The following is a 13,403-nucleotide window of genomic DNA, read 5'->3' as shown; positions in this document are numbered from 1 at the left end:
TTACACACAAGCATACTGTATGTTCTGATCTTTCCTTTTTGTTGTACTAGCTTGCCAGGTCATGACCGCGGCAGATTATTGAGAGACGCAGAGATGCACAGTATACTGCGAAACTGTAAAATCGTGCACAGGCTGTTGCCATGGAGTCATTTTGTTGCTCTTTGGCGGACACCCTTACTGGATACCCCAAACCATGCTTCCCTCTGCAGAGCAGAGTGGACAAACCCTACAAACTGTATGTAATCCTCTCCCTACGAACAGGCAGACAAAGCCTTCCTGCGACCCTGGTCTGTGCTCATTTGGTATATATCATCTCACAGACAGAGAGGGAAACTGCAGCAAAAATATGAAAGCAGCTCGAAAAAGAGACAAAAGCCAGACAAACATGATCAAAAAAATGTCTTCCTGAATACCAGAGACTGAAGCTCTGATATCAGCTAGCCTTCTTGCTGATTCCCTCCATTACTGACCAGCAACTACACTCTGACAAGCAGAACCATACATAATTCTGACAAGCCCCAACTGTAGTTGCCTGGGTAGGCTAATTATCATTTCAAATAATCCAACTGTGTTTATTATTTGCAGAAATGGCAGAAAAGTGTCTGTGAAGCCCTTCTGTCCTAAAGTTACTGTGCAAGTAACGGTATGAATTCCAGTGATGTGAAAAGCCAGACTAGGAGTTGACAGCCATGCCGGCAGCTCTGTGATTTCACTGATGGGTATAGTTAAGAGATTACAAAAATCAGCAGGATTCATCTTCTGGAAATCATGCACCACAATTCAATAAATACAAACAATTGTGGTGTATTTTAACATGTGACGTGTCAACAGAGAGCCCTAAAATGAGTGTAATAGTGTTGGGCAAGCCCTGATCTTCATGTTTGCCCCTGAATTTCTACTTTACTAACTAGCATGCAGATTTACAGTAGACAAATGATGAACAACAGTTTTTAAGCTGCTGAAAAGATTTTATCATTTTAATATGGCAAACTTCCTACCTGCTTCTGGGATTTGGGCAGGCAACACTGAGATTAAAATGATTTTATGTGAGTTTGATGACAGTCGATCTTAGGTCTCACGTTGGGGTGTGCCTGTAGCACTTACAATCAGAATAGGACTAATAATCACTGTAAAGGCTTGTCTGTTCGACTGAAGCCTCAGCACGAGCCATCATTCTGCAGCTAGCAGGTGAACCTCTACAGCTCTACAGGGACTTGGTCAGTACTGTAGCTGTAGATCGTTAAGTAATTTTTGTAGGTTGTGTGTGGAATCACTTCAATCACATATAAAAAGTCAGTTATTAAGGATGAAAGGATCATCATTCACTGAGGCAGCAAAGAATCCTGCTTTATTCACTGAGTGACTTCACATGTTAAGGCATCTGTAGTTTGTCATGTGGGGCTGTTATCAAAACCAATAATTCAATGACTGGGTCAGCCTCTGAACTTTCTGGCCTTCAAAACTCCCTTTCCTGTCCATACCAATGAGTCCTGATGAGAAACTGGAGTGCTGACTCACAGCCTCTTCTTCTTCCTCTTCAAAAAAAAAAAATCCTAATCTGCAGACTTGGCCTGTTGGAGTTTTGCTGGGTTGTCAATGAGAGGATTTTCCTTTCAACTTAATATCTCTGTTCCCACACAATTCCTGTTCCTCTGAACCAAAAAGCTACGTCCAAGGTCTGCTGAAGCTATTGATGTTACTACAATGCAGAAACCCTTTAAAATTTAGCTAAATTCAGCTCTGCTCAGGAGGATGTTGGTTCCACAGGCGTAATACATGATCTGATCAAACATGCTGAAGGTTTTGCCCTTCCTCACCTTTCCGGACTGGACAGCCGGGGATATCATGACATTTAGTCTCTTGTATGAGTCAAACACCAAAAACATTTCCCATAATGCAATATAGTTGTGTCTTTTTGTTTGACCCTCCTTCTCTGGGAAATGGCCACCTCTTTCAAACCACCACCCACAATCTGTAGTCTCCAGGCCCTGAGATAACCCTGACGTGTAGTTCCCCTTTTAATGAAGAGGGATGGCTGACGAATGACAGAAATTACAACAGATTTCAGCACCAGTGGTGAAAAGCCTTCTTCTGAAGCTTTAAAATCCTGTGTGAATGGAGTGTTATAATTGTATGCATGAAACAAATACTGGAATACTGCAATAAAGTGAATTAAAATGATTCCTCAAGTGGAGAATAATGATTTTAATAAAACTTTAGTCTCTGGTTAGGCTGGACGGACTTTGGCGGTGGATGATGGATGGTTCTGGGAACAACTAAACCACTCCAAACAAAAGTTTGCACAACTCTGATGAGACTGGGGGAATAATTAGAGTCTTCCACACTGCACCACTTCCTGGCTCATTGCTGATAACCCCCCGCTCAACCACACACAAACATACACACACACACACACATAAAAGACAACATTGCAAATCAGCCGTGTGGAGGGATGGGTCACACTTCATCTGCCTGGTTCTGGTGTCTGGAGAGGAAGTATTGTGTGGTGTGTCTGTGTCACTAAGTCAAACATATAGATCATCTTTGAAGTGCTGTGAAAACATTTTGAGAGGGACTATTCTAAAGGATTCAGAAGTTATTTTTTCCTGCGCCCATGAGCCAAAGGAATGGTTGAACAGATCGCTGAACAGATGTAGTAGTAATGCAGCACAAATGTAGGGTGAGTTCATGAAAAGTGTGTGACAATTCATTCATCGATCAATCATCACAGGAAAACAGGGTATATTTACATGGGCAACATATAACTGGGATACTCAAAAGTCACTGCATCTGAAATTCCATTCACCTCCACTGTTCTGTGGGCACCTGAAAACCTCAGCACATTAAACCAAAACTGTCAGAGCCAAGCAGCAAATATTTTTGTGATCTGACTCTTTCATATTACACAAACTTTGGACATAAAGCAATAACAATAAAATAGAGCAGAGCAAGAGAAACTACAAAGACCATGATAATCGTCAAAGCTCATTCTGACCTTGGAAATAATTTGACAAAAATTCCAACTCAAGGTCCTGTTTCTGGCTTTTTACAGAGCTTCCAACTGCATTACACATAATACAAGTGGATCCTCTTGTCCAACTAGCATTTCCATGCTCAACAGTGAACTTTAATTCATAACTTTTGGGACAGCCCATACTAGAAGTCCACAGTGCCATGCAGGAATAACAGCTGCAAATCTCACATGTCAACAGATCCATCCATCTCTACTACTGCGAGAACGACACATCAGACCCAACAGGCCAGATATTCTAATCATCATCATCAACTGACAGCTACAAAACCTTGACTCAAACTCAAGCACAACAGTTACCACAGAGGGGATTTGTAGCCCATCTATCCATTTTGTCTGCATCTTATGTCTGAGCAACACTCAGGCATATCCACTGAGGTTATATAAATAATGCTGTTTATATAGAGACATGTATCCCTTTACTGCAATATCTTTGGGTCTATAAGACCACTGTGGGAGACATTAGCCAAACTGATTCATGTGGGATGGGATTTTTTAGTAATTTTGGGATCAATGTGATGTAGCACCTGGATTTGTCAGATATTTACATTAATTCTGTGGATCAATCAAACCTGCGTTTGATTCCAATATGATCATTTTATTAAAAAAGGAAACATCCATCAACATGATAATATATATGATATATTCTGCTGATGTATTTGTTGTCCTTTATTGAAGGTTGCTGATCTGATATTTCACTGACATCTTTTCATAAAACCATTCAACTGTTCAGTCATCAGCACATCACACAATTTCATTTATTATTTAACAGCGGAAACATCAAATAGCATCAGTATTTACTGCATCAGCTCTGTATCAAATATTCTGCTTCAAGCAAGTGTCCAGCAGTGAGGGCAGTGGGCTGGATGTAGCTGTTTGTGTAGCTGGGGCTGGAAGCTGTCTCCACTTTTCTTCCTTGAGTTGACCTGCAGTGTTTCACCTTTTCGCTCTCCACTCGTCAGTCTACCTTCTCTTCCTGCAGACCCTCACGTCTTCTCTTCTTGCTGCTGAATTCTTGTTCTCTTGTTTCGTCCCTGTTGTGCTTTTGTTCTGCCTGTCCTCCTCGTCTCGAGTCTTCTTTTAACAGCACCTTCTCTGTGCATATCGCTCACATTAGAAAGCCTACATTTCCTTACCTCCCCCCTCACTCTCTGCCCTTCTTTCCCTCTCTGTCTCTCCTTTTGATCCTTGCTGCCTTTTCTCTCCAGCAGTGTTCAGTCTGATTTGATCTGTCAGTCTGCAGGGCTGCAACACCTCTATGCTTTCACCTAACACGAGCTGACGAAGCCTGCGGACATTTCACCACAGCGCATTTCCAGAGCGGAGTATGTTTTCTCCAGTCCTTATGTGTCCCAGATCACTGTCTCTACTACCATATCTCCACCATACTGCTGTCTCCTCCAGTTTTTCACAGTCACCTTCACACTGACAGTGGTACCACATGTATTAGGTGCCACAGAAAGACTTTTTCTGCTCAGTGCTACTTCTAACTTTTATTGATAAACCCTGCAGCAGTGGGTCTTGCTGCATCTATAAGACTCAGATATCCAGGGCGTTACGCTCACTTGGACATTTTCTGTCTTATCATTTGTAAGTGATTCAAAGAACAATTTGGCCTAACCAATAACCCATGTACTGTATTTTTACGTTAAGGTAAATTATAGTCTTGTCCTTTCTATAATCACCAGCGTACACAACAACAACCATAAACACAACCACATGGAGAGGACACAGCAAAAATATCCATACACAGACATCCACCACAGACTGTCTTAAGGGGTTCAGCATGTACACGTGACTTTTGAGATGACATAATAAATAATATATAAATACTGTGATTGAATCATAAAATGGAAACCTCTGCTCTCTTGCACAGCTACTGTAAGTAGAGTAGGTGGAAGCTGAAGCAGGAAGTCAGTCTGTAAACTGTGATGGATGTTAGAGTGGCTAACCTGGGGCTTTGTTCCCAACCCAACTGATCCTCTGGCTGGCTTCCTTCTAGTTGCTGTGTTACCAGATCCCAGTGATTAACTGGATGAGGACACTATACAGTAAACTATGTACTAAAAACTATGAAAGTAAGACCTTAGTTGCAACAGAGCAGAATTATCTTGTCTTGGTTTTGGATGACTGTGGCTGACTGCACATGAACGCACCACACAAAAACAAAGCCCTTTGTGTTTTGTTTTTCTGTCTTTTCTGAATCCTCCCGGGGTTTGGCTCCCAGACAGGGAGTTGGATTGGCATAAGTCAGTTTAGGCCTGGAGTTGTTTGTTATTTGTTGTTTACTGCTCTTACATGGAAAAGGGTGATGTCAAGCAGAGTGCATCTGAAGGTAATGCTTGCTGTGTAATTGAATATTAATACATTGGATGAGGACTGCATAAATATTCTGTCTTCACTCCATGGGATCAGGAGTAAAAACATGCCATTAATGTCAACCTACCCATATTGTTGCCCCTGCTAAACACATCCCCATCCCAGCTAAACTGTCTCTAAACCATATTGTTGTCACTAAAGCATATCTGAGGCACCCAGCAGACCCCCTGCAGTGAAGGCAACACCCCAGCAGGGAGGAAAAGTCTGCTGACTCTGTCTTGCTTCTCTCTGTGTTTACCTCAATCATGGCAAACTCTTGTTTGTTTCAAAGCTGACTTTGTTTTGTGCTGTCAGACAGCAGGCTTCATACAGAGCAGCACAATACCTCCCGGCATCTGGCTACTGATCAAACAGCACAGCTCCAACTATCATCACGCTGCACTGTGTGCTAACTTCACTAATAAGCCGACAAGTAAGAAACTCCTCTTGATATTAAACAGAGCAGCCAGTTAGATGCAACATCCCTTCATCACCTTACTATGTCTGCACAAGGTAAGTGAACATGATACATCTGATTCTGAGGGCAATGAAACATCAGCAAACAGCATGTTTCATGTACGGCTACATTGAGGGCCTTACTTATGCATGACTGGATGAAACCTTTCTTGGCCCTGAGGGTCTTAAACAGCAAAAAATACATTTTGTATGTGTTTAATATATTCAATTCTTCATAGAATTTGTAGGAGATACAGTGTGTTCATTGCATTAACTTGTGTTTGTTTATCGATTCCAGTCATTCATTCATAACAGCCATTTCTTAATGAATTAAACATAATGAGAAACTTCACATTCTGCATTTGTTATCTGCCAAGCAAACGCCAGCAATGAAAACAGCTAGTCTAGACATCCCACTTTGCAGCTCAGTTATGGGTTATGAACAGCATACACAAAAGCTATTTTTTTTGCCCTTTCATGCATGAATTATGGCAGCCTCAGTCAAGATTTTTTCCTGTGTAAAGTTGAACTTAATTTTTTGCAAACAATCTTTCGAAGAGTTTTTCTCGTGTCCACTCGGGTGGACAGCATGTGTTTGAAAAGAAATATGTGTTAAACACGCCAATGGAAATTTTAACAATTGTACTACTCCTTAGTTGTTACTTGATGTTACCAGATTTTATTTACCTGCAAGGTTCTCCTATTATAGAAGGACTGGCGAGGTATTCCTGAGCTGCTCAGCATTCCTGGCCTTCCGTCGGCCATCTTGGTTTTGAGACATTTGTGTTGCACTTACAACGGCTGGCCAGTGGGTGGCAGTGTAAGGGATGACGCACTAGCCTCCACGGTGGTGGCTGATGTGCAACTATACCATTAAAACCCGTACATATACAAGAAAACAGCTTTTGAATAGCTGTCCACTGTTGTGTCCACTATGTGTGAAGGGGTTACATGTTGTGGTTCCCCTCTCATTTGTTCAGAGCTCCAGAACAGCTTCTACATGGAGCTCGAGATGAGACTGTGTGTTTAGTTTGGGGTTTTTCTCAGTTTCCTGTCCCACCAAGTTGGTCCTGTCAAAGGAGATGTTAGAGCTGTGTGATATCACACTTTTTCACTTCAGAACCTTAGCGAAACATGAAGTAACGTGAAGTCACCATCACCTTTTCTGCTTTTGTTTCCGCTCCTCTCTACTTGCTCTATGGACTAGTTCCTGGAACTTAATGTGGGCACTGCTCAGGAGGAGGCGCAGACACAGAGGCTGCCAGCATCTGACCTATCACCAACAACGACCAGATAACACACAGCTAGAAATAGGGAGAACTCAAAAATGTCTTTCTTATTTGTCTTATGATTATTTTACAAAAACAACAACAAAAAATGGAGTCTATGTACCCATCATTTTTCCAAATGCCCAGAAGCGTTAGAAATATTGGAAAAATGGGGCCTCCTCATGCCATACATATTAAGCGATACTTCTTTACAACCTCTACTTGCAACCGCTCTTGTCCTCTTCTCCTGGCCGCTGCCTCCTCCTCCTGCAGGAGTCATTCAAGGCTTGCCAGTTGCACTCAGGAGTCCAGAACTTCATGCTGTTTACATGATCACAGTTCATTTTGGGTGACATTTCAAATGAGGCATCAAATATGACTATTTTAAGCTCAGATGTGGTTATTTTTACTGATGTAAGGTGATGTGATCAAGCACTGTTGAAAATTGAAAAGTCCAATGATCATCCCTGTTTTCGGATAAATGGTGTAATTTCTGTGATTATTTTAAAACAACACATGCCTTTCAAACCTGACAGTGGGTTTGCGGTTCAGAGGCACGAGGGCAAAACATTTGAAAAATTCAGTACAAACACAAGGAAGAAGCAAGTACCAGAGATTTACAAGGTCCCTGAAGGTTCAAGCCTCAAGTCACAAGTTATTAAGCTTCTCGAGCAGAACAAGGCTAAAATGTCACCAGTGTTTCACCAACACCGGATGAGTAAACAATGATGACATATATGTTTCCCCTTTGAAATGAAATATAGAAATGAAAATGTGTTTCTGGCTTTCAGAGGGTGTACAGAAGCAGCAGTGGCACAAACAGCAATGAAACACACTGAGACACAAACAAAGTGTGTCAGTATTATGGAAAAGGAGGAAAAGCATTGAAACAAATAGCACTTAAAGATCTGTATAAGTAAGTAGTAAATATATGTATATGCATATAGTAAGTATATGTGTATGCATATATATGTGTGTGTGTGTGTGCATAGAACAATGAGAGGATTAGGAGAGAGCTATCGACAGGATGGTGTGACATTAACACATCCCCCATGGCAGTCATTACGTATACATCCATCTGCATGTGAGGTGAGGAAACTTTACACCTTCCTCATATATTCACTTCACATTGCACATTCTGTCTTTGTGCCCCTCCTGCCATTTTCTTCCTGTCAGCTCTCTGCCTCCCTGTCCTGAATGTGTACTGCACAGCACAGTCGCTGGGCCACAAACACATCATTATCAACACAAGTCTTTACAGTTTGGAGGAGCAAAAATACACCACTGTAACATTTTTAGATATTCCATTATTGTGACAGTCTGAGGAAACACAGCTGCAGCAACGGTGCTTTCAATGCTCCACGGCAATTCAGAAGTCTGACGCACATCCAAAGTTGCCCAAAATATACGTTCTACAGTTCTGCAGTACTCTGTGTTCAGTGTATCCTGCACTGCCATTGTGAGCTTAAGTTTTAAAGTAATTCTAACTTATAGGTCTATACAGCTAACACTGTGGGGCGCCGAAGTTAAAAGTCTTCTAATTCCACATATAGTGGCTTTAAAGCTGAATTGCTCGTTTCATTTCTTTTAGCACTTCATCAACATTACACACACACACAGAGCACCAGTAGCATTCATTTGGAGTGGTGTTTCTGGCCATATAATGAGTGCAAGTCCAATACTCACTGTTTAGCTCTGGTTTGGTCTCTTGAGATCAGTATCAGCCTTTAGTTCCTACATGCTACAGTATTTTCACCAGCTAATGTGCTCTGTGTTCTGTCATTTGGTCAATATCATGACTTTCTTTCTGAAAACAGCCTCTAAAGAGTTGGGCGACTCTCTGGGCTCATCTCTACGAGAAACACTATTGACTTACTATTAATATAAAAATACTGATTAGTGTGGTGGTGTGTGGCTGATGAGTGTCTTCAGGACTAATCGAGGGAATGTGTTACCATATGGGACATTTTACACTGTGAATGGAACCAAAACTCTTACCTTGCCAATGTACTGGTAGTCACTGCCTGTATACTCCTCCTGCAGGAAAAACTGATTCCACATCCAGCCTCGTCTAACTCTTTTGAGCAGCTTCTCTCCTCTGATCGCTGCTCCAGTTCCCTCTCCATCTACGGTCTCAATCATCCGTCCGCTCAAAGACAAAGCATCCAGGGACAGGGGAAGACAGAGGACGCATACAACACCCAGGAAGATAGTCCTCATTTTTCTATCGGAGGTGTAGGATGCACAGGTCACAAATGCTTTATCTTCCCAGCTGGACCACCCTGAACTGGGAGACGAGTCTATCGGTCATAGTCCTCCAGATTTTGACTGGCTGGGTAAAGGAGCTGTAAGAGAAGCAGAGAGACAGCGATGAGCAGGCTACAGGGCCGGGCTAAATGGCACAACACTGATGTCTACTGAACTGCTTGACGTAGGAGTGCAGAATTTTCATCTTTTGATTTGGTAACGTGTGCAAGTCAAGTTATGGTAAACAGAAAGAACACAGCAGAAACAAAGCTTCTGAACCATCACTTCCACCTGAAGCACAGTGGTCACTGGAATTACTATTAACTCATGTCTGATGCTGTTTGTAAAGAGCATGAACCAGGCTAGCCTGACAACACAGTGTTCTTAGGTGCGATCAGTGAAATGCACCCTGTTATTCATCATGAATTTAATGGAGGATTGCACTAATAACAAGTGCAGATGTGAGAAGTGTCGCTGATTGCATATTCTGTTGATTTATGAAGATTCACAGGACTTGAAAAAAAAACAACCTCAAGATGGAGATGGAGGTCCCATTTTGCATTTCTTAGCTTACGCTGACAGTCTACTGAAAATGCTTAGCATGCAGTGACAGTGATGCTGTACTTGTACATGTGCATGCATTAACAAATTCAACATCTTCCTCCTGAGGCATAAGACCAATGTGAAAATACTATTTCCACTCACTGATTCGGTCACTCCGACTTCCGACCATCAATGAATCTCACTTCCTGCAGATGCTTCATGCATTGCAATACTGCTTTTCAGTTGTTAAGCTGCCGTCAGTGAAACACTTCCTGCAAATGTTTGACATAAAAAGCCCACAAAGAATTGTGGGAATTATGCCCTGTAAGTATGTAGAGTAGCTGGAAGCCTTCCGACTGTGAAAAACCTGTGCAGGAAGTTTCCACTTTAACTGACGGGAGAGTAACAGCGATCAAAACAATGCAAAATTAAAGCAACTTGAGCATGACGCTTCTTCTGTTGTACTGATGGAATTAGTGTGGCTGATGTTTACTGTTTTCTACAGAGACAACAGGGAGGAAGTGTGCGGCAATAGCATCCAGCTTCAGCAGAAAATGAAAATGGGAACAGATCAGAAAACAGGGAGGCTTATGCTAAAATATGGTAAGAAGTATTTGTAAAACAGGCAAAATTAGAATGAAAGGTGTTTGAAATACAAGTCTGGCTCTCTGTGCAGGTGAGGTGAAACAAGCCTTGTCCACTATTTGATTTCTGTGGGTCCTGATTGCTTCATTACTTCCTGCTTGGTAATGAAAAAGAAGTATTGTGATGTGGTTCTGCTTCTTATTTCGGAGTACACACGTGACCAAGACGGGAAAAAGGAAGATTTATGTCATGAGCGGCACCATTAGACAACCCTGCATTCACCGCACTACGTGTGGTTGAACAGCATAATGAAGAGCAAAGTACGATGATTTAGTCATTTCACTGATAAAGTGGCTGCTCATTACATTAGACGATTGTGGGGTAAATGCTACATGCTTCATGATCCCAGATCTCCAACAGCTCCAGCAAATCAAACAGCCAAAGCACAGTGGAGGAAAGCGTCAGACCTCACATGCACACTCAACGCTAGGCAGAGAGACTACTTCTCTAAATCTCATGAACGGACCCAACATTTTTTACGCATTCACACAGTCGAGCTGAATCTTCTTTCTTCCCTTGACAACGTTGAACATTCCCATTTACCACGGCTGTCTCTCCGTAAACAAAGATTTATTTTTGCCTGGCATAAAGAGGAGGACACATAAATGCACTCAATGCTCCCACCGCTCAGCCGCACAGTCATTAGTAACACATGGAGAAAGATGTTTAACAAAAAGCAATGGAGTCAGACTATCATTTCACATTAACACAACAAAGGCAGAAATCCACTGAAAAGAGCACAGAGAGGCTGCAGCAACAGCAGAGCATTACCGAAACCAGCGAGAAGGTACTGACAAGGTTAAGAAATATGAAAGATAAACGGCATGTAATCTTTACAATCTGACTGCTGAAGGCTAAGGCTGGAAAAGGCCTTTTATCAAGCTGTGTGTTTATAAGAGGGCTGAATTATTCACAAATAAATACTTTGACTAGTGTTATGTGTGATGATGGCGGTAATATGGCAGACACCTCCTCCCTGCACAAGCTTCTGCTGTCCTTCACATCCATCTCTCCTCATAAGCTGAGTTTTAAGACTTTGCTCTTCAAAGCTGCACTACTGATATCTTTCCATACCGACAATGGATTAAATGATGATGCGTAAGGTGAACTGCTTGAGAAGACCCCGCAGAGAAGTAGCACTGACTCTGCAGTTCGCCTCAGCTCTACGGAGCATTTTAGCCTGTTTTAGCTCATTGTTTTGGTTGGCTGTTTGGTCATACGCTCGGCATTCAGATAAAAAAGCCCTCTGAGCTACCTGTCCAGCACCAAACTGAACAGGCAAAGTTGGCCACTAACTGGGGAGCAATCAGCTTAACATCAGCCTCCTCATAAAGGTAACTCAGGACTATGGGGATTCAACATGGAGACCACAACAACTGTGATTAGTTTGTTTAAAATGTGACCATTTGGGCGCTTATTTAAGTAACTTACGATACTAACTTAAGAATCTTAGGACCTCTTGCTGCTAGCTGCTAGCCTGAGCAGACAGCTAAGCAGGACTTGCACATCTGTAACTTGTTAAAGAATTCAGTCTATACACTGAATTGAGCCCATAACGTAACGTGGTGCTCCCATGCACACTGTGTGACACTGTGAGCAAGCTTCAGAAACCTAAGCTTAATATTAGCTTCCTGAGAAGACACGTTGTAGAGAAACAAAGGGCTCCTCACCAGGAAGTTTGCTTCGGCTTGATTTTTAATTGAATGTGACGTTTCGTAAAAGTGCAAATTGGCTCGAATTCCCTTGCAAATACTGCAGGGATTGATTCAATTCGCTTTAATTTATGTGATTGCAAGATTAAGAACGTCTGGAGGGACTGATTAATGCTTGATGACTGAAATATGAGTTTTTTTTGTCCAACATTACATTTACTAATACATTTCATTTGGTCTGGATTCAGTCCAAGTTTAAATGTTTAATCATACATTCTAACATTTAAATCTTGATTTTCACTCATTTAATCCTTATTGCTTTAACCAGCCAGAAAGGTTTAAGCTTAATTTAAACGTTTCTCTCCTTCTCTTTCATCTTTCCTTTAAACCTGTTCTTCACTTCTGCCTCGCCTTCATCACTGAGGTGGCACAGAGAACAGAGCTTTCACCGGAGACTACTACAGGTTTACAATGTGTTCACAGGAAATGACATGTTCTCTTATTACTGGTGTGACCTGGTTGTCTGTAGTCTGTAGTTGTTGTACAGATTACAGAATGGTTTTACACCGGTGGTTAAGGTATATATAAATATTCAACAACAGTTCCTTCACTGCACACAGTGAGCACATCCTCTTCCTCTCTCTGCATGCATTGTTCCAGCAAGGCAAAATGTCTCACATTTAAATAAACGTTTTGCCTGAAAAATCAGATTGACCACTGACTTAGTGGCTGTAGCCTCTGAAAAACACTTCCTAAAAACTGTCTTTGTGCACTTAAAAACTGCACTGGATCAATAAATCCATACGCATTCACATTGAAGGATCTAGAAGGAACGCTTACGCAGCAATTACGGCAGTGAAAGGAGATGTGCTTTTATCTTCCCACACAGAGCTCCGTCAGGGTCTTGCTGCAACAAGCAAAAATAATGTTCTTTTTTACATGAGCTACTTTCCATACAAATGTAACTCATTGGACTCTGTTGACATGGCATGGAAGTACTTCGTTCACACCAGATCAATGTCATCTTTTTAGGATTCACAAAGATTTTTGCACAATGAACAGACACGATCATGACCCGACTGATCAAAATGAAGAAGGGGCAAATCAAATAATTATGTTCATTGTGCACTGGCCTTGCAGAGCTTAATTTGAAGGATAATGCACATTTGCAGCACTGGGGTGCAGCCCTGATATGCAACAGTG

The 13,403-nt window shown here is 41.8% G+C and overlaps 1 protein-coding gene across 1 annotated transcript in view; it reads right to left on the bottom strand.

Annotated features, from left to right (window-relative positions):
• Positions 1-13,403, bottom strand: part of LOC121614619 (cadherin-6-like) — a 76,152-nt gene that overhangs the window by 35,185 nt on the left and 27,564 nt on the right. Inside the window, exon 2 of the mRNA XM_041948598.1 lies at positions 9,112-9,458. Within this exon, the coding sequence (XP_041804532.1) occupies positions 9,112-9,333 (222 nt within the window). The 5' untranslated portion in view covers positions 9,334-9,458. The remainder of the gene's footprint in view (positions 1-9,111; positions 9,459-13,403) is intronic.

This window comes from Chelmon rostratus, chromosome 12 (genome assembly GCF_017976325.1).
Source record: "Chelmon rostratus isolate fCheRos1 chromosome 12, fCheRos1.pri, whole genome shotgun sequence".
NCBI lineage: Eukaryota > Metazoa > Chordata > Actinopteri > Chaetodontiformes > Chaetodontidae > Chelmon > Chelmon rostratus.
This window is presented reverse-complemented; position numbering and strand designations above follow the sequence as displayed.